General features: G+C 43.5%; 1 protein-coding gene across 2 annotated transcripts in view; it reads right to left on the bottom strand.

Moving 5' to 3' along the window:
• Positions 1 to 3209, bottom strand: part of snx19 (sorting nexin 19) — a 34415-nt gene extending 31206 nt beyond the window's left edge. The window contains exon 1 of one of the 2 annotated variants that reach the window (XM_062961410.1): positions 187 to 3209. In XM_062961410.1, the coding sequence (XP_062817480.1) occupies positions 187 to 1866 (1680 nt within the window). In that variant the 5' untranslated portion in view covers positions 1867 to 3209. The remainder of the gene's footprint in view (positions 1 to 186) is intronic. The other variant, XM_003223152.4, reaches the window with a different exon arrangement.
• Positions 3210 to 19489: the final 16280 nt, after the last annotated feature.

The following is a 19489-nucleotide window of genomic DNA, read 5'->3' as shown; positions in this document are numbered from 1 at the left end:
CCCAATAATTCTACGACCTTGTTCATGATTGATGCAAAAATATGGCCAACGATACTTCCTACATTTTTTTTTCGTGTCAGGAGCAACTTGAGTCGCTTCTGGTGTGAGAGAATTGGCCGTCTGCAAGGACGTTGCCCAGGGGACACCCTACATGATGGATTCACAAGGACAAATGACTAAGCTTACCTTCACAGTATACAAGGTGTAGGGATGGAAGCCCGTTCCACTGTGCTCTCGGGCTGTGATGGTGCCAGTTATCCGTAGGTTCTGGATGATGACCGGGCCATCTGGGCTGCTGAGTGGCTCAAAGCTGAAGGTTCCCATGGGGGCAGTGGGGGAGGAGGAGAGCAGTCCCGGCAACTGAGCCAGATCCTGGGGGTTGTGGGTTGAGCATTCAGAAGACACAGGCTCTTTCTCCAGGAAGGAGGGACGCCTCACGAAGCTCTTCTGTGAGTCCTCTAGAAGCGCTGACAAGGAAGCTAAGCGTGCCTCCTTCTCCACTGCCAGCTCAATCTGGATATCTGGACATGGGCTCAGGGAGGTGGCTCGGAGGCCAGTTTCCGAACCAGAGCTAGCAGGGTCCTCCACACACTTGGTTTTAACACCCAAGCTGTCTTCTTGATCCAGGCTGTCAGATGCCTCCAGGGAAGGATTTGCAAGGAACTCCTCAGCTGTCATGAAGCCTACAGGGCCTGAGTCTTTCACTTGATCAGACAAGGGAGACTCAATTTCCAATTCTTCACAGGGAAAGAAAGACCCCAGAGTATCAACCTGGAGGCAAGGCACACATAAGCTACTAGTTCTTCTCCTGTCTATCTCAGCACTCAGCTCTCGGCTGATGGATTCTCTTCCTTCAGGTACATGACTTTCCAAACTTTCCATCACATCACCAAGAAATGCCTCAGAACCCCTCGGAGATACCACCCGGGACTCAGGGGCCGCTTCCCACTGAGATGGCAAGGACAATGAGTCGGGCACCACAAGCTGGCTTGGCGAAAGAGCTGGAACCGCTGGCACTGTCTCCACCTTCTCTTTCCCTCCAGCTCCTTTCCCTCCAATCTTGGAAAAAATGGCAATCAAGAGCAGGTTGAGCCAGTCAGGATCCACCATTCTGTTGATCATGGGCAACAGCACGTTGCAGGTCACCAGCTCCACCACTACAAAACGGCCGGTTCTGGTTTCCAGGTGGGGTTTGGGCACCAGATCACGCAGCAGAAGGTCCACAATACGCCGGGCATAGTCCACCTCACTAATGGGGCTCCGGACCGCCACATGAGGCTCCGACAATTCGCAATAGGTTTGCCAGATATGGTCAGCCCAGTCAGCTGAGTCTCGGGAGATTCTCCTTTCCGCCACCTTTTCCCGAGCTGTTTTATAGGTCTGGAGGTGGCACCCACCGAGGAGGAGGACTTTCTGGGTCACGGCCTGCTTGTCCATGAGGGCCATCCGCCTTTTGAGCTCCATGGCCAGGCCCAGCATGGCTCTCTCAACCTCATCCTCAAAGCCCCGCTCAATGCTCACGGCCCGATACCAGGAGGACACAAAATCCCTAACAATCTTCCGGATCATGTTCTTGATCTCCTCATCCAGCTGTTTCTCAGCCTCAGGGCTTGGGGGGTACCTTTCGAGGAGCAAAAACCTCTCCAGGTGGATCGTGTGGCTGGTGCTGACCACCACTTGGGAGCCCAGCCAGCCACCCAACAAAGCCAGCAACCCGGAGAGGACACAGAGCAACCAGACGTTGACCAGCAAGTGGACCACCAGAAGCCAACCCAGGATGGCCCCCAGGGCGATCAGTTTCCGGTTCCCCATCATGTCACCCAAACCACCGCTTGGACTACCGCCTGGCTCTTGCATCTGTAGCATCTTGTCCTCCTTTTGTCCTTCTTAATTGACCAAAACCAACATTGGATTCATTGTTGTGGATGAAAGATCTTGCACACTGCTTACCAGGGATGGAGTTTCTTCCTTATCTGACCCAAAACAACACCGATTTCATCACAGTCCATGAAAGATCTTGTTTGCTGCTTAACAGGGATGGAGTTTCTTCCTTATCTGACCCAAAACAACACCAATTTCATTGCAGTCCATGAAAGATCTTGTTTGCTGCTTACCAGGGATAGAGTTTCTTCCTTATCTCACCCAAAACGACACCAATTTCATTGCAGTCCATGAAAGATCTTGTTTGCTGCTTACCAGGGATGGAGTTTCTTCCTTATCTCACCCAAAACAACACCGATTTCATCACAGTCCATGAAAGATCTTGTTTGCTGCTTAACAGGGATGGAGTTTCTTCCTTATCTGACCCAAAACAACACCAATTTCATTGCAGTCCATGAAAGATCTTGTTTGCTGCTTACTTGGGATGGAGTTTCTTCCTTATCTGATCCAAAACAACACCAATTTCATCGCAGTCCATGAAAGATCTTGTTTGCTTACCAGGGATGGAGTTTCTTCCTTATCTGACCCAAAGCAACACCAATTTCATCGCAGTCCATGAAAGATCTTGTTTGCTGCTTACCAGGGATGGAGTTTCTTCCTTATCTGACCCAAAACAACACCAATTTCATCTCAGTCCATGAAAGATCTTGTTTGCTGCTTACTAGGGATGGAGTTTCTTCCTTATCTGACCCAAAACAACACCAATTTCATCGCAGTCCATGAAAGATCTTGGAGTTTCTTCCTTTTCAATGGACCAAAACCAGCCAGAGTCTCACTGATGTCAATTGAAAGATCTCTCTTTCTCCTTCCCACTCCTTTTCCTATCTGACAAATTCAATAAACTCTATTGGTTGAATTAGCTCGTTGCAATCCTCCCCTCTTTTTGAGTTTCCAAGCCAAAGATTGACCCCAGCCCCTTTGCATCCAAGGAAAGAAAACACAAACAACAAGGCAAGGGATGCGCTGTCAAATTGCAGCTCAAGAAGTGGCCGTCGCTGCCTTTTAAGGGGGAGCACATCGGCTTCTATGGAAAACAGGAGGCAAAGAGGGAAAGCGCCTTAAACTCATCCCCCAACCAAGCCGCTGTTTGCAAGAGCCTAAACCGCCTTCCTTGCCTGCTTTGCAAACTGGATCTCCGGTAGTTAGTTCTTTTGGCGGCCTTTTCTTTGCAGCCAGGAAGGTCTGGCCCGGTGATGCCTTGCAAGGCGAGCGAGGCTTTGGCCAGGTCGCCCTTCCCGAGCGCTTCCTGGGTCTCTCCGCCTTAAGAGAGAAGGAGGCGAGGCAAGAGGAGAGCCGCTCGGCGAAGGCCCGGCCCTGCAGAGCCACCTGGCGAGTGGAAGGGAGCAGCACAGGGCAGGCTGCAGGCCGGGGCCTCCTCCACACAGGAGAATTAACGCAGGTTGACACCGCTTCAGATGCCAGGGCTCCATGCAATGGAAACCTTGGAGGCATACTCTGGTGAGGCACTAACATTCTTTGGCAGAGACCTTGCAAAACATATTGTATATGTATATCGTATATACAGTAGAGTCTTACTTATCCAACATTCACTTATCCAACGTTCTGGATAATCCAAGCCATTTTTGTGGTCAATGTTTTCAATATATCATATTTTGGTGCTAAATTCGTAAATACAGTAATTACAACATAACATTACTGCCTATTGAACTACTTTTTCTGTCAAATTTGTTGTATAACATGAAGTTTTGGCACTTAATTTGTAAAATCATAACCTAATTTGATGTTTAATAGGCTTTTCCTTAATCCCTCCTTATTATCCAAGATATTCGCTTATCCAAGGTTCTGGATTATCCAAGCCATTTTGTAGTCAATGTTTTCAATATATTGTGATATTTTGGTGCTAAATTCGTAAATACAGTAATTACAACATAACATTACTGCCTATTGAACTACTTTTTCTGTCAAATTTGTTGTATAACATGAAGTTTTAGCACTTAATTTGTAAAATCATAACCTAATTTGATGTTTAATAGGCTTTTACTTAATCCCTCCTTATTATCCAAGCTTCTGCCGGCCCATTTAGCTTGGATAAGTGAGACTCTACTGTATATCGTATATCCATGTAATATTGATAATAACATTATAATGTAGGTAAAAGGTTTTCCCCTGACGTTAATGTCTGACCCTGGGGGTTGGTGCTCATCTCCATTTCTAAGCCAAAGAGCCGGCGTTGTCCGTAGACACCTCCAAGTTCATGTGGCCGGCATGACTGCATGGAGCGCCGTTACCTTCCTGCCGGAGCAGTACCTATTTATCTACTCACATTTGCATATTTTTGAACTGCTAGGTTGGCAGGAACTGGGGCTAACACCAGGCACTCATTCCGCTCCCGGGATTTGAACCTGGGACCTTTCGGTCTGCAAGTTCAGCAGCTCAGCGCTTTAACACACTGCGCCACCACCAGTAATGAAATATAATAATACTAATACAGTAGAGACTCACTTATCTAACATAAATGGGCCGGCAGAACGTTGGATAAGCGAATAAGTTGGATAATAAGGAGGGATTAAGGAAAAGCCTATTAAACATCAAATTAGGTTATGATTTTACAAATTAAGCACCCAAACATCATGTTATACAACAAATTTGACAGAAAAAGTAGTTCAATATGCAGTAATGCTATGTAGTAATTACTGTATTTACGAATTTAGCACCAAAATATCACGATGGTTGGTGCTCATCTCCATTTCTAAGCCATAGAGCTGGCGTTGTCCGTAGACACCTCCAAGATCATGTGGCCGGCATGACTGCATGGAGTGCTGTTACCTTCCCGCCAGAGCGGTACCTATTGATCTCACATTTGCATGCTTTCGAACTGCTAGGTTGGCAGAAGCTGGGGATAGCAGTGGGAGCTCACCCCTGCTCCCTGGATTTGAACTGCCAACCTGAGCTTCTAGCTTCAGCGCTGAGAATTAATGTAGTTTGTCCCCACTTGAACGGCCTTTGCTCAATGCTAGGCAATCCACGGAGTTAACTGATGTGGTCTTCCTCATGAAGACCTTTTGACTTCTTGACCACACTCAGCCACACATATTTCCATCTGCGAAGTGCTGATAGGTACATGATGCAATAGTCTGAGACGGAAGATAACTGATAGGTTAATGCTTTTAAATCATGATAGAAATGTATATAATTTCAATGATGTGGATATTATATAGATAGATATAATATAGCTATAGGTACAGAATCTGTGTAGACAACAGACTAATATAACAAGTATCTGCATATGTATTACTAACCTATTAACAAAAGAAATTGACTCTGGGATATGTAAATGGATGGATCATATTAAAATAAGGGGGAAATAGAGCATTATGTATAAGTAAACTGATAAAATAATCAGAAGAAAGACTTCTATGCAGACTTGGAGGAGAAGATAAGAAAAAAAAGATGAGACAATATAAGAAGACAGAAGATTAATGAGAGAGCTAGATGACAAGAATCTACTTGTTCTTAGAATAGAAGATATTGTAGATAGAATTTCTTTATATGTTAGAGAATATGTATAACAATACCCTCCCCTTCCACATCTCTGGTGAGACAATATACTCCTGTGTAATTTACCAGAGCCTATATATCAGACTTTTCTTTATCTTCCATCTTTTTTTCTCTCTTCATCCTTTGATGTTATAAAACTGTGAAAATGAAATAAAAATTTGTAAAAACAGAAATACAACAGACCAGGGTTGGATTCCCTTCCTGTCCAAGGAAACTTACTGCATGATCTTGTGTGAGTCAACTCCAGAAAACCCCTTAATTTTGCCATAAGTCAGATATAGAATCATACGAGGGTGGAATGAAAAGTAATGCCTTCACCTTCGTAACTCCTCAACAGATGGCAGTACTGGTATGCTACAGGTACTGGCTTGTTCAGTAGACTCTCCTCTACAGTTCCATTTGGTGGGAAGCCTTAGCATTGAATGGTTGTGTTGTTAAAGTGAGAAGTATGGAACCCTGTGCAGACAGGGAAGCCTTAGCATTGAACGGTTGTGTTGTTAAACTGCAACGTATGGAACCTTGCGCAGATGGTCAGTCAATGAGACTTAAGCAACATGCAGTCATTGAATTCTTGACAACAGAAGGTGTCACCCCAAAGGAGATTTATCAGAGAATGCAAACTATTTATGGTGATTGTGTTGTTGTGAGTACTGTGCATTGTTGGGCAAGTAAGTTTAGAGATGTTGAGGTGAGAACATCTGACTTGCGTGACAAACAAAGAGTTGGATGTCCTGCGACAGCAACCGCCAAGTTTCACAAACAAAAGGTTGATAGATTGATTCAGGATGATCAACGTATCACTCAGAGAGAAATTTCAAGCATAATCGGCATTTCACAAGATTGTGTGGGTCACATTATTGCTTTTCTTGGCTATCAGAAGAGCTGTGCACGATGGGTACTTAGGATGTTGACGCCTGAAATGAAAGCGTCAGAGACTGGATCTCACAACCATACGGCGTCCTCCATACAGTCCACATTTAACACCATCTGACTTCCATCTGTTGCCAATAATGAAAGAAGATCTCCAGGGGCATCATTATGCTTCTGATGAAGATGTTGAGAGAACTGTTAGACGCTGGTTGCGGAAACAGAGTGTTGACTTCTTCCATGACGGCTTCAGAAAATTTGTTCATCGTTGGCAGAAATGTATCCAATTGTCTGGTGATTATGTGGAAAAGTGAATAGTGGTAGTTAAAGAGCACATTCTAAGGATTATTTCTGCGTTTGATTTATTAAAATATTCCCATCCAAACCCAAGTAATGAAGGTGGAGGCATTACTTTTCATTCAACCCTCGTAGAATCATAGAGTTGGAAGAGACCTAATGGACCATCCAGTCCAACCCCATTCTGTCAAGATGCAGGAAATCACATTTAAAGCATCCCTGACAGGTGGCCATCCAGCCTCTGCTTAAAAGCCTCCAAAGAAGGAGCCTCCACCACACTCTGGGGCAGAGAGTTCCACTGCTGAACAGCTGAATGACTTGAAGATACACAAACAGCTATCACAACAATTCTGGATGCTGGTCTGCAGCTACAAAGGGGTGAGGGTGGAGGGGAGGGATATAATTTTGCACATGCCTGCCATTGGTCTCGCTGAGACTTTTTCATGATGGCTCGTGAGATTGGCTGAAATTTTAAACAAGGAACTTCTAAATTCATCACTCCTGTCCTAGGTTGTTGTACAGTGATGCTTCCAAGTCTCCCGGGAGCTTGTTAAAACTTTTTCCTTTTCTTTTTTGGAGCTTTTAAACAACTAATCATGTTCACAGCAACAACAGGCAACAGGATGCTCCATATCAGGATTTTTTTTTTGGTGTGGAAACTCCCCTGAGCATTATTCCCCATGAGCCAGAGGCTAGATAGTGCTCAAATGCAATAAATCCAGAGGAAGATAAAAAACTCACCTTAATGGGGGATGTTGGAAGAGGTTTCTCGTATGTGGGGAAATAAGATGCTGTCCCTTTTTGCTGGAAAACGACTGCATTTGGGATGGATGGATGGGCCGTGGAGGGGGGTGATTGAGGAATTTCCAAGGGACTTTCTCCCTTTTTAATTGGCTGCACCTTTTAATTCTCTCGCAGGGTTTTTGCATCATGGCATATGGTGAGGAGGAAGAATCTTGACAAGTCTTCCCAAAAAAAGATGCTCACCGTCAAGGCGATTATCCGGCTGCCGAGAAAGATGTCACCCAAAGCCGATCAGTCTGGTCCATGGTGTTGGAGAAAGTGTTCAAATCTGTTCAGGAAAAGGTAAGGATTTTCTTAAACTGTAGTCCTTCTGTCAAGTCCTTGAAGCTTCAGTTTTGCAACCATGGTCCTCCCAACAGACGGATCACTGGATTTATAATGATTTCTCTGTTCTGTGGATTGTATGCTCTTTCTTTTCGTGTGGTGGCTGATGGTGTCTTTATCAGTGGACGTAGTAAATCCTACTCTGGGTTTTAAAAGACCTGTGCGAGGTACTGAGCCCTATCCAAAGAATAGAGATACAATTTCCCATGGGCTTAAAATCCCTCTCTGCATGCATCAAGAAGAAAGGGAGTTTCTGGCTCCATAGTGGCCAAGCTACCTGGCCATTGCTCTGTTGTGCTTTTGATTAAGCAATTCACAAGATATTCGGCCCCCAACTATATCTACCAGCAGCTCCCTCACTTTATACCTGGTCCTTCCTCCTATACGTTTAGCATTTTAAACTGACATTTCTCTTTTACTTCAGTACCCATTACTGCTCATACTATTGGCTGTTGATGATGCTGTTTCTATGTTATTGTCTTGTTGTAATGTTGATGATTTTATTGAGATATGTTTTAATCTATGTTTGGTTTTAATCTTTGTTGGATCGGGCTTGTCCCCATGTAAGCTGCCCCGAGTCCCTGGAGGCGGGATATAAAAATAAAGTTGTTGTTGTTGTCTGAAAAAAAAACTTTTCCAAGCTCTGTTTCAGTAGTCTAGCCAAACAGAGTTGTTTCCATTTTTTTCCACAAGTGTAGTATGGGTATAACCCAGTTCAGAAATATCCTAGGCTCCGCTCTCTTATCTTTTTCTCATCATACTATGAAACACTTACTAAGTCTCAAAATCCATCTGAAATCTATAGTCTGTAACGAGAAATAAAACTTAAATGCCCTATCACTTTCCTTGAGGACTGTTGGAAGAACAATTTGAGTATCTTTCAGAGGAGGCTATTGGCTTTCCATGGAAGCCACCAAGGGGAGGTGGGAATGTCTTCTTCAGCTCAGCATGGATTTAGTTTGAACGAGGCGTCTTGGTAGACCACAAGCTAAGCTTGAATCAATAATGTGACACAACAACTTAGGAGTATTGCAGTTGCTTAAAGTAATACTATCACTCTAATCAGCTTTAGTGAGATCTCACTCTGAATACTGTGTCCATTTGTGAGCACCAATGCCAGGAAGGATATTGGCTGTGTGAAACGTGTCTGGAGGAGGGCAACTGAAACGGTAAAAGTTCAGGAAATGGTGCCCTATGAAGAGTGACTTAGGGAACAAGGTATGTTTATCTTGGAGAATAGAAGGTCAAGAAGTGACATGATATCTATGTTTAACTATTTGAAAAAATATCATATTGAAGATAGAACAGGCTTCTTTTCTGCTACTCTAGAGACTGAGACACAGAGCAATGGATTAAAACTGTAAGAAAAGAGATTCCACCTCAACATTAGGGAAAACAGTCTACAATAAGAGCTGTTTGATGGCTGGATATGCTGCCTCCAAGCATGGTGGAGCCTCCTTTTTTTGGAGATCTTTAGATAGATGTTGGATGACCATCTGCCATTAATGGTTTTATTTATTTATTTATTTATTTACAGCATTTATATTCCGCCCTTCTCACCCCGAAGGGGACTTAGGGCGGATCACATTACACATGTAGGCAAACATTCAATGCCTTTTAACATAGGACAAAGGCAAACAAACGTAGGCTCCGAGCGGGCCTCGAACTCATGACCTCCTGGTCAGAGTGATTCATTGCAGTTAATTGCAGCTGGCTTGCTCTCCCGCCTGTGCCACAGCCCGGGCTGATTGTATATTCCTGAATGGCAGGTTGGGGTTGGACTAGATGGCTCTTGGGGGGTCTCTTCCAACTGTACGATTCTGTGATTCTATAAAAGGGGTGAATGCTATCCAACCAAATAGATTCAACATATTGGTTAGCACATTGGTTTTCAATCTGGTGTCCTCAGTTGTTTTTGGCCTACAACTCCCAGAAATCCCAGCCAGTTTACCAACTGTTAGGATTTCTGGGGGTTGAAGGCCAAAAACATCTGTGGATCCCAGGCTGAGAACCATTGGGATAGTACTACTGTTACCAATTATAATCATTGCTCCTCTTCAGATGTTCAGTTCTTTTGCTTTTTAGTCACTTCCCACTAAAATCATTTTCTGGGATCCAAGAAGATGAAGGTCTCTTTCCAAAAGGTGTTTATGCTCCTTACGTCGGGAGTTTGAGATCTGATGCAACTCCTCTGCTGGTAGTATTGACTCTTACTGAAAAATAGCAACTGGCCAACACAGGCTGAGAAAGGATAGGAATCTACATATGTACATCAAGAAATCCAACCCCAAATAGGGAAACAAGTTGTCCAGGAACACCTGGCCACTCTAAACGAATTCAAGTCCCCAGGGCCAGATCAGCTACATCCAAGAGTATTGAAGGAACTAGCGGAAGTTATTTCAGAACCACTGGCAATCATCTTCGAGAGTTCTTGGAGAACAGGAGAAGTCCCAGCAGATTGGAGGAGGGCGAATGTGGTCCCTATCTTCAAGAAGGGAAAAAAGAACGACCCAAACAATTACCGTCCGGTCAGCCTCACATCAATACCAGGCAAGATTCTGGAAAAGATCATTAAGGAAGTGGTCTGCAAACACTTAGAAACAAATGCGGTCATTGCTAATAGTCAACACGGATTTACCAAAAACAAGTCATGCCAGACTAATCTGATCTCTTTTTTCGATAGAGTTATGAGTTGGGTCGATACAGGGAATGCCGTGGATGTAGCATATCTAGATTTCAGTAAGGCCTTCGACAAAGTCCCCCACGACCTTCTGGCAAACAAACTAGTAAAATGTGGGCTAGACAAAACTACGGTTAGGTGGATCTGTAATTGGCTAAGCGAACGAACCCAAAGGGTGCTCACCAATGCGTCGTCTTCATCATGGAAAGAAGTGACAAGTGGAGTGCCGCAGGGCTCCGTCCTGGGCCCGGTTCTGTTCAACATCTTTATTAACGACTTAGACGAAGGGTTAGAAGGCACGATCATCAAGTTTGCAGATGACACCAAACTCGGAGGGATAGCTAACACTCCAGAAGACAGGAGCAGAATTCAAAACGATCTTGACAGACTAGAGAGATGGGCCGAAACTAACAAAATGAAGTTCAACAGGGACAAATGCAAGATACTTCACTTCGGCAGAAAAAATGGAAATCAAAGATACAGAATGGGGGACGCCTGGCTTGACAGCAGTGTGTGCGAAAAAGATCTTGGAGTCCTCGTGGACAACAAGTTAAACATGAGCCTACAATGTGATGCGGCAGCTAAAAAAGCCAATGGGATTTTGGCCTGCATCAATAGGGGAATAACGTCTAGATCCAGGGAAGTCATGCTCCCCCTCTATTCTGCCTTGGTCAGACCACACCTGGAATACTGTGTCCAGTTTTGGGCACCGCAGATGAAGGGAGATGCTGACAAGCTGGAAAGCGTCCAGAGGAGGGCAACTAAAATGATTAAGGGTCTGGAGAACAAGCCCTATGAGGAGAGGCTTAAAGAGCTGGGCATGTTTAGCCTGCAGAAGAGAAGGCTGAGAGGAGACATGATAGCCATGTACAAATATGTGAGGGGAAGTCATAGGGAGGAGGGAGCAAGCTTATTTTCTGCTGCCCTGCAGACTAGGACACGGAACAATGGCTTCAAACTACAGGAAAGGAGATTCCACCTGAACATCAGGAAGAACTTCCTCACTGTGAGAGCTGTTCGGCAGTGGAACGCTCTCCCCCGGGCCGTGGTGGAGGCTCCTTCTTTGGAGGCTTTTAAGCAGAGGCTGGATGGCCATCTGTCGGGGGTGCTTTGAATGCGATTTCCTGCTTCTTAGCGGGGGGTTGGACTAGATGGCCCTTGAGGTCTCTTCCAACTCTACTATTCTATGATTCTATGATTCTATGATTCTAAGAAGAAATATGAATATCTTTGGGAAATGGAGATGACAGCTGCTATATAGACACATCAGGGAATTAGAGGGGGAAAATGGCCAAATGGCCTACTTTTCCTTGAGTTTGTGAAAAAAAGAAAAATAGATCAACTATTCAGGGGGGGGGGGGAGTCTTCTTCAGCTGACCTTTAGCCAGGAATAGCTCGACAGTAATGAACTGAACCATCTTGGCCTGTGAAGGAGATCTAGGCCAGAAGTTTTTAAATGGTTTTATAAAATCTGCAGTAATTACCCCAATGATTATGAAGAAATATGGGGGAAAAGGCTGTAGTGCCAGAGTTATACATCTTGGAGAGGTGGTCTGACACAACCAGAAGCACTTTGGAGTGGATTTGAGCACCATCAGGCATCCTAGATAGATAGATCGTCTCAGGCATCTTTCCCTCTGGAGCAATTTCTTTCTCTTTTTTTTTCTCCAACGTGCCTTGCAAGCAGAGGTGAGCTTTGATATGTCTTTTTCCCCCTTTAATACACTGTCTGAGCAGCCATTTCTTATGTTAAAGTTATTTCAGCCAGAGTGAGCAGAATGAGGTGGAAGCAAATGCCAAGAGATTTGGAAAGTCATTTTGATCTTGACACCTGAACTGACAAACGACTTCATTTTGTGCTCAAGGGGGTGCCTGGATGTTTTTAAATGGCTGGATGAGAAGGAGGAGGAGAAGATGGCGGTTTAGGTAATCGGGCGGCAGCTTTTTCTTTTCAGAATGAATTTTGAAAAACCTGCTGGGAGCCGTTGATCATACAGCTTCTGAAAAGCAGGCCAATTAAAGGGAGATTAATTTGTAAGCATTACAAAGTGTGGTTTTGACAGCCTGATATGAATGCATAAATGGAGAGTTGTGTCGTGTTGAGTGTGCCATGTTAAAAGACTAGGAGCAGATGGTTGACTGGTGCACACAGCTCCAGCCTCCAGGAGAAGGATGGAGTCCTACCAAAGCTTTTTCGAGATCCAATTCCAGGGCTGGGTTATCAACGGTTCAGCTGGTGCTATTACTGTGGGCCCTCAATGGCGAGGGACCTAGTATGTAAGGAAAATGGTGAACAATACAATCCCCTTTATCCATCAACTTCATATCCACAGTTTCACTTACCAATGGTCCAAAAGGCATTACCCCCAAAGTGATTTGTGGATCTCTCTAAATCCTCCAGTGGAATGCATCTGGTCCAGGTATATCAAAATATAAGGTTCACTATTATCATGGGTTTCAGGTATCCATGGGTACACCATGATGTGGATACAAGGGATTGCATTGCATTGAAAGCAAACTGGCCTTCCTTTTCAAACAATCAACATTTTATTATGGTCCATAAGACCCTTATTATACCACAGATGTACACAGTATGCAGAATAATGACATTAACAACAAACAAATGGGTAAAGTTGACAGCAGTTAAAAACTGGGCTTCCTTTTGACAACTGCCCCCATACCTCCACAGGGTCTTTAATTGGCTTTTTTTTTTTTGTCTGTCAGGAGCAACTAGAGAAACTACAAGTCGCTTCTGGTGTGAAAGAATTGGCTGTCTGCAAGGACATTGCTCAGGGGACGCCAAATGTTTTTGATGTTTTACCATCCTTGTAGGAGGCTTCACATGTCCTTGCATAAAGCTGGAGCTGACAGAGAGAGCTCATCCACGATCTCCCCGGGTTGGATTCGAACCGGCAACCTTCAGGTCAGCAACCCAACCTTCAGGTCAGCAGTCCTGCCAGCACAAGGTACCACCGGGGACTCCATAATTGGATGAGCTCTCCATTAAAGTCAAAGGAGAATACTCTGCAACGGTTGAATTTGACTCCGGGACCTAAAACTGCCCACCTCATGTCTGTTATTACAGCTGGCCCTCCGTAACCACAGTTCCACATCGACTAACTCTGGCTCAAAAATATTTGGGCAAAAATGCAAAAAGGAAACCTTGATTTTGCCATGAAACAAGCACAAAGATGATGTATCGATAAGTATACTCTGCAGTAGCCTCCTGCCATTTCACAAGTTCTCAAGCTCTTTCCAGCACTTGTTTGAGTTGTTTACCATTTTATCTAAGAAATGCCATTTTGCTATAACCATTGGATATAATGAGACTTGACCATCCATGAGATTTTGGTCCTGGAACTCAACTGCAGTGGATACTGAGGACCCTATACACTAGGTGGAAGCTCCTTCTTTGGAGGCTTTTGAACAGAGACTAGATGGTCGTCTGTCGGGGTGCTTTGAATGCGATTTTCCTGCTTCTTGGCAGGGAGTTGGACTAGATGGCCCATGAGGTCTCTTCCAACTCTATGATTCTATGATTCTACATCAGCAAAAGAGTCTGAGAAACAGAAGCGAGACACCGAAAGAAGCACAATTGTTGGCCGGATGAGATGCTTCTGGGGGTTAGGATTTTCTCCTTGGCTGTCAGTTTCCGCAGCTTCATAATACATACAAACTGGCTTGTTGCTACCTTCTCTGCTCCCAGGAAGCCTTTTCCAAATGAGCGCTGATTGATTTCCCGAAGTTGGCTTATCAAACGAACTTGACAGACTGCTTCCCAAAGCCGCAGGCTCCAGACTGACAAATCACTCTCCCCAGAGATGGGACCATGATTAAAAATAATAACGAGGATGCACTGAGTTTGGGTATTAATGAAAAGAGACTTCTTTATGAAACACCAGGGAGACTGTTAAGGGAAGTGAGTGGAAATCGAGGCTGAAATAACAGCAAGTTGCTGCAAGGTGGAAAAGCCAAGACGAAGGATGCCCAGACATGCTTAATAGTAAATGGGAATGGGCTATCAGTACTGGTTGCAGGAATTAATGGAGTATTTAAATATTTACACCCCTCCTGGTTAAGCAAGGCTCGAGCTGTCAAGCTAGAGGATAAAGTTTGCCCCTGAAAAAGTACATCAGACTGGAAGCTGATCCTAGAATCACATTGGAGGACCTAGAGATTCCTAGAGAGATGGTTAAAGGAGGCTGATCTCATGTCTGAAAACTTAGAGATCACTAGAATGAACAGTTTAAAAATCAAATCAATGAATAATTAAATCTGCAGAAGTCAAAACGACAAATGTGGAGGCACGGCTGTATTTAAATGGCAGGGCTATTTGGTTGGAATTATGTTGGTACTTTTTTGAACTATAGCAATGATTTTCAGCCTTTGGTCATCCAGGTTTTCGGACATCAGCTCTCAGAAGCTTCAGCCAGTTTGGCTGACTGTGATGAATTTTGGGAGTTGAAGTCCAAAACATCTGGAGGACCAGAAAGTAGAAACCACTGAACTATAGCATTAGAGCTCTTTGTGGCAGAGAATGAAGCCTCCGGTGGCTCAGTGTGTTGTTGTTGTTGTTGTTGTTGTTGTTATTATTATTATTATTATTATTATTATTATTATTATTATTATTATTATTGGAGCCCCCTGATGGCACAGCGAATTAGAGCGCTGAGGTGCTGAACTTGAAGACCGAAAAGTGGCAGGTTCGAATCCGGGAAGCGGAGTGAGCGTCCACTGTTAGCGCCAGCTTCTGCCAACCTAGCAGTTCGAAAACATGCAAATGTGAGTAGATCAATAGGTACCACTCTGGTGGGAAGGTAACAGCGCTCCATGCAGTCATGCCGGCCACATGGCCTTGGAGGAGTCTACGGACAACGCCACCTCTTCGGCTTAGAAATGGAGATGACTACCAACCCCCAGAGTCAGACACGACTGGACTTAACGTCAGGGGAAACCTTTACCTTTACCATGGCAGAGAATATATTAATCAATGCACAAAAGTGTAGAATTTCAAAGCCTAGAGTTCAGGCAGCTAAAGCGGTATCAAAGTGATATAATTGTAGTATGGATATATCTTGTAGGTTTTCTAAATAAATATGTAAGCAATGATTTCAGGAACTGGGACAGTTGGGACCTTGAAAAGAACTTTCCCCTGAATATAATGTTGGAACATTCTAAATATAGCCTTTATATAATACCAGAAATATCCAGAAATATTCACCTACAGCCCTAACAATACAGAGGGTTTACCTTTTGTGCTAAATAGTCCCATTAATCTCAGAATAGAGCTATTGTGTTCTCCTTTTTGGCTATTATGGTTCAGTTTGCTTTTGTTTTCCAATGCCTGTCTCTTCCTGCAAAAATCTCTGACTAAAGCGATGCATAATAATGACAGGCTCTGCACCATTTGGGTTCCGGAGAGCTTCTCAATGTTCGGTTTTGCCAGTAAAGAGCTTGTTTGCTATTCATTAGCCAAGTGAATGGAGAATTATGCAGATTATAATAGCAATGGAGACATAACCACATTCTGTTGATCGGATCCTCCACCGCTAATCCCTTCTCGCAAGGGGTTTACGGCTTCATAAACTGCGCTGCGGGCCTTAGAAAGTGGAGACCTGCTGGGTTGGAAAGCAATTGAGGTTCAACAATGCTGTAATGGGAAACAGAATCCTCAATTTTCTTTCTTTTTTTAATATAACAAAACAAAAGACCCAACATTTGGTTTTAATCCTTCACTTAGCTTTTTGATCTCTTTGATATACTCACATACAGAGTCTCAGATCAAAAGGTCAAGCCCCCTTTCTATCAGCCCAATATTTTTTTAAAGTTTGCTGTAAAACATTTTACAAAACAGTCAATCATTATTTCTAGTATCTCAAAATAAAAATATTATGTAGGTGTGCCTTGATCAGACCACACCTGGAATACTGTGTCCAGTTCTGGGCGCTGCAATTGAAGGGAGATGTTGACAACCTGGAGTGTGTCCAGTGGAGGGCGACTAAAATGATCAAGGGTCTGGAGAATAAGCCCCATGAGGAGCGGCTTAAAGAGCTGGGCATGTTTAGCCTGCAGAAGAGAAGGCTGAGAGGAGACATGATAGCCATATATAAATATGTGAGGGGAAGTCATAAGGAGGAGGGAACAAGCTTGTTTTCTGCTGCCCTGGAGACTAGGACACAGAACAATAACTTCAAATTACAGGAAAGGAGATTCCACCTGAACATTAGGAAGAACTTATTAACTGTGAGAGCTGTTCAGCAGTGGAACTCTCTGCTGTGGAGTGTGGTGGAGGCTCCTTTGAAGGCTTTGAAGCAGAGGCTGGATGGCCATCTGTCAGGGGTGTTTTGAATGCGATTTTCCTGCTTCTTGGCAGAGAATTGGACAGGATGGCCCACGAGGTGTCTTCCAACTCTATGATTCTATGATTCTATATCTCAAGTATTCCAAAATCCAAATAATAATAATAATAATTATTATTAATTAATAAATCTGAAATACAAAACTTCTGGTTGCAGGCATTTTGGGTTTGGGATACTTAAACTACTACTCTTTGTATTTAATTCTTTTCTTTTTTGAAAAAGAAATTATCACCCCAAAAAGTAAGAAAATCAGCTTTTGTTTTAAAAAGTGACTCAGGAAAGCCTTTTCACCCCCCTCCCTATCAAGAAAAAGCAGCAAGTATATCTTACAGGCAAGGCAGCTAGTGCGGTATAAGTGGTTCCAGTTCAAATCCCTGCTCAGCTATGGAATCTTATTGGGTGCTTTGGGCAAATTACACTTTCTCGGCCTCAAAAGAAGATAATGGGAAACCTTCTCTGAACAAATCTTGCCAAGACACCTCTGTGATAGATTTGCCTTGGAGTGGCTATAAATGAGAAATGACTTGAAGGCTTACAGAAGAAACAACTGTAGAATAAAACATCCCTAAATTCTTTACTAAACCTTGTGGAGCTCGGCTCTAAAGAGAGTGCATTCTTCCTCTGAGAGAGGAAAAGGAAAAGTGGTTTTATTTTTATATTTATGCTGTAGAATCAATGCAGTTTGACACCACTTTAACTGCCATTACAATGCTATGGAATTGTGGGAGTTGTAGCTTGGTGAGGCACTAATAATAATAATAATAATAATAATAATAATAATAATAATAATAATAATAATAATTTTATTTTTGTACTCCGCCACCATCTCCCCAGAGGGAATCGGGCGGCTTACAGATATAAAACCAGCATACAGTATACAGTTTTACAAAAACACACAAATAAATTTAAAAGGCATTAAAAATCACAATCATTATAAAACACATGAAAAACACAGCAATAAAAACAAAAAACATAAAAAACTAGTACTGTTGGGCAGAGAAACCTTGCAAAACTACAATTGCTAAGATAACATAGCATTGAGCCGTGGTGGTGAAAGTGGTGTCAAATTGCCTTAATTTTACAGTGTGGACACACTCATAGTCCCAAGACTGATACAAAAGAAGAATGTAAGCAAGTGTAGTAGAGATGCAGAGAAAATTAATAAAATTAATTAAAGATGGAGACATTTTTTCTGTTCTGTTTCTAGAATCTGACCGATTTAGAGATTCTAACTCCCATGTGCCACTCACCTTCCTACCTTTGCATTATAATGTTGTTGTGACGCATCTCCGCATAGCTGGGTTCCTTGAACAATGCTAATGCCTCATTAGCAAATAAATTTGCTGTATTCGGAGTAATGATGCGTAGGAATGGAATGAGTGCGCACCGCAGAGGCCCTGAAACATACTGCGCGCAGAACCGAAATAGCCACAATGATAAATGTGTCGTGCAGAAATACCACAGCACTAATTGAAGGTGGTTTCAACAGAATATTCAATTAATGTTCCCTATTCATTCGCAGGCACTCGGTAAAGTGCCGGCATTGTCTCCCGAGAAGCTGCATCGCCATGCATCAAACAGAAGAAAATGAGTTGCGTTAGGGCCTCCTAATTGAAAATGGATGCACTAATTGTATTAAGATCTTTGCGATGTGGGAGAAATAGGTACCAGAGTGGAAGACAAATGCAAGGTTTCCATCACTGTCGCCGATCTGCATTCATGCCACAAAACAGAGAGGGTCCTGAAGAGGTTTGTTTGACAACGCTTGCGATCTTGTTCAGCCAAGTGAGGTTGGATGAGCAGGGAACAAAGAAACCCATCATTACCGCTGTGTTGGGCAAATCTTACAGAGCCGAAGACGACATCTGCAGATTGTTTCAACCGCCATGGCTTTATTGTCTTCAATTTTGGGGGTTTTAGCTTGGAGAAGTGTATATAATTTGGTGAGAATCCTAGTAATGTGACTTTAAGAGCAATCTCTCCAGCAAAGAATTCCTACTGGAGAGATTTCACAAAAAAACAAATCCAAGCATTTTGCAGGATGGCCTGGATCTGCAGGTGGCTTCTTTTTCTGTGGAGCAATGAGTCCAGTTTAGGTTTTAGTTTGAGGAACTGTCCACAGTACTTAATTTTAGCTACACTTGATCTTTGCCAAAAGGCCAAGAAGCAGTACTGAATCCTAGCTCCAAAACTGGTTCAGCACCTTGGAAAGCTCTTCAAAATCAAATGTGGAATGGTCTCCGTATTCCATGAACAGGAAAGCTACTGATCACCACTGAATAGAGACAAGGCAGCTAAAGCTATATGAAATTACTACAACTTTGCAGTGTGCAGGAACCTCTGGTGGTGCAGCGGATTAAACCACTGAGCTGCTGAACATGCTGACTGAAAGATCGCCTGTTTAAATCCCAGCTTCTGCCAACCTAGCAGTTCAAAAACATGCAGATGTAAGTAGATCAATAGGTACTGGTCTGGCGGGAAGGTGATGGCATTCCATGCAGTCATGCTGACCACATGACCTTGAAGGCATCTATGGACAATGCCGGCTCTTTGGCTTAGAAATGGAGATGAGCACTAACCCCCAGAGTCGCACACGACTAGACTTAATGTCAGGGGAAAACCTTTTACCTTTTACCCTTGCAATGTGCATGCACTCCTAGAATTGATGCAAAGCTTGGAAAAATCACAATCTTGGATG

Source organism: Anolis carolinensis, unplaced genomic scaffold, assembly GCF_035594765.1.
Source record: "Anolis carolinensis isolate JA03-04 unplaced genomic scaffold, rAnoCar3.1.pri scaffold_8, whole genome shotgun sequence".
NCBI classification, from domain to species: domain Eukaryota; kingdom Metazoa; phylum Chordata; class Lepidosauria; order Squamata; family Dactyloidae; genus Anolis; species Anolis carolinensis.
Note: the sequence above shows the minus strand (reverse complement) of the source record. Positions and strands in the feature narration are given on the sequence as shown.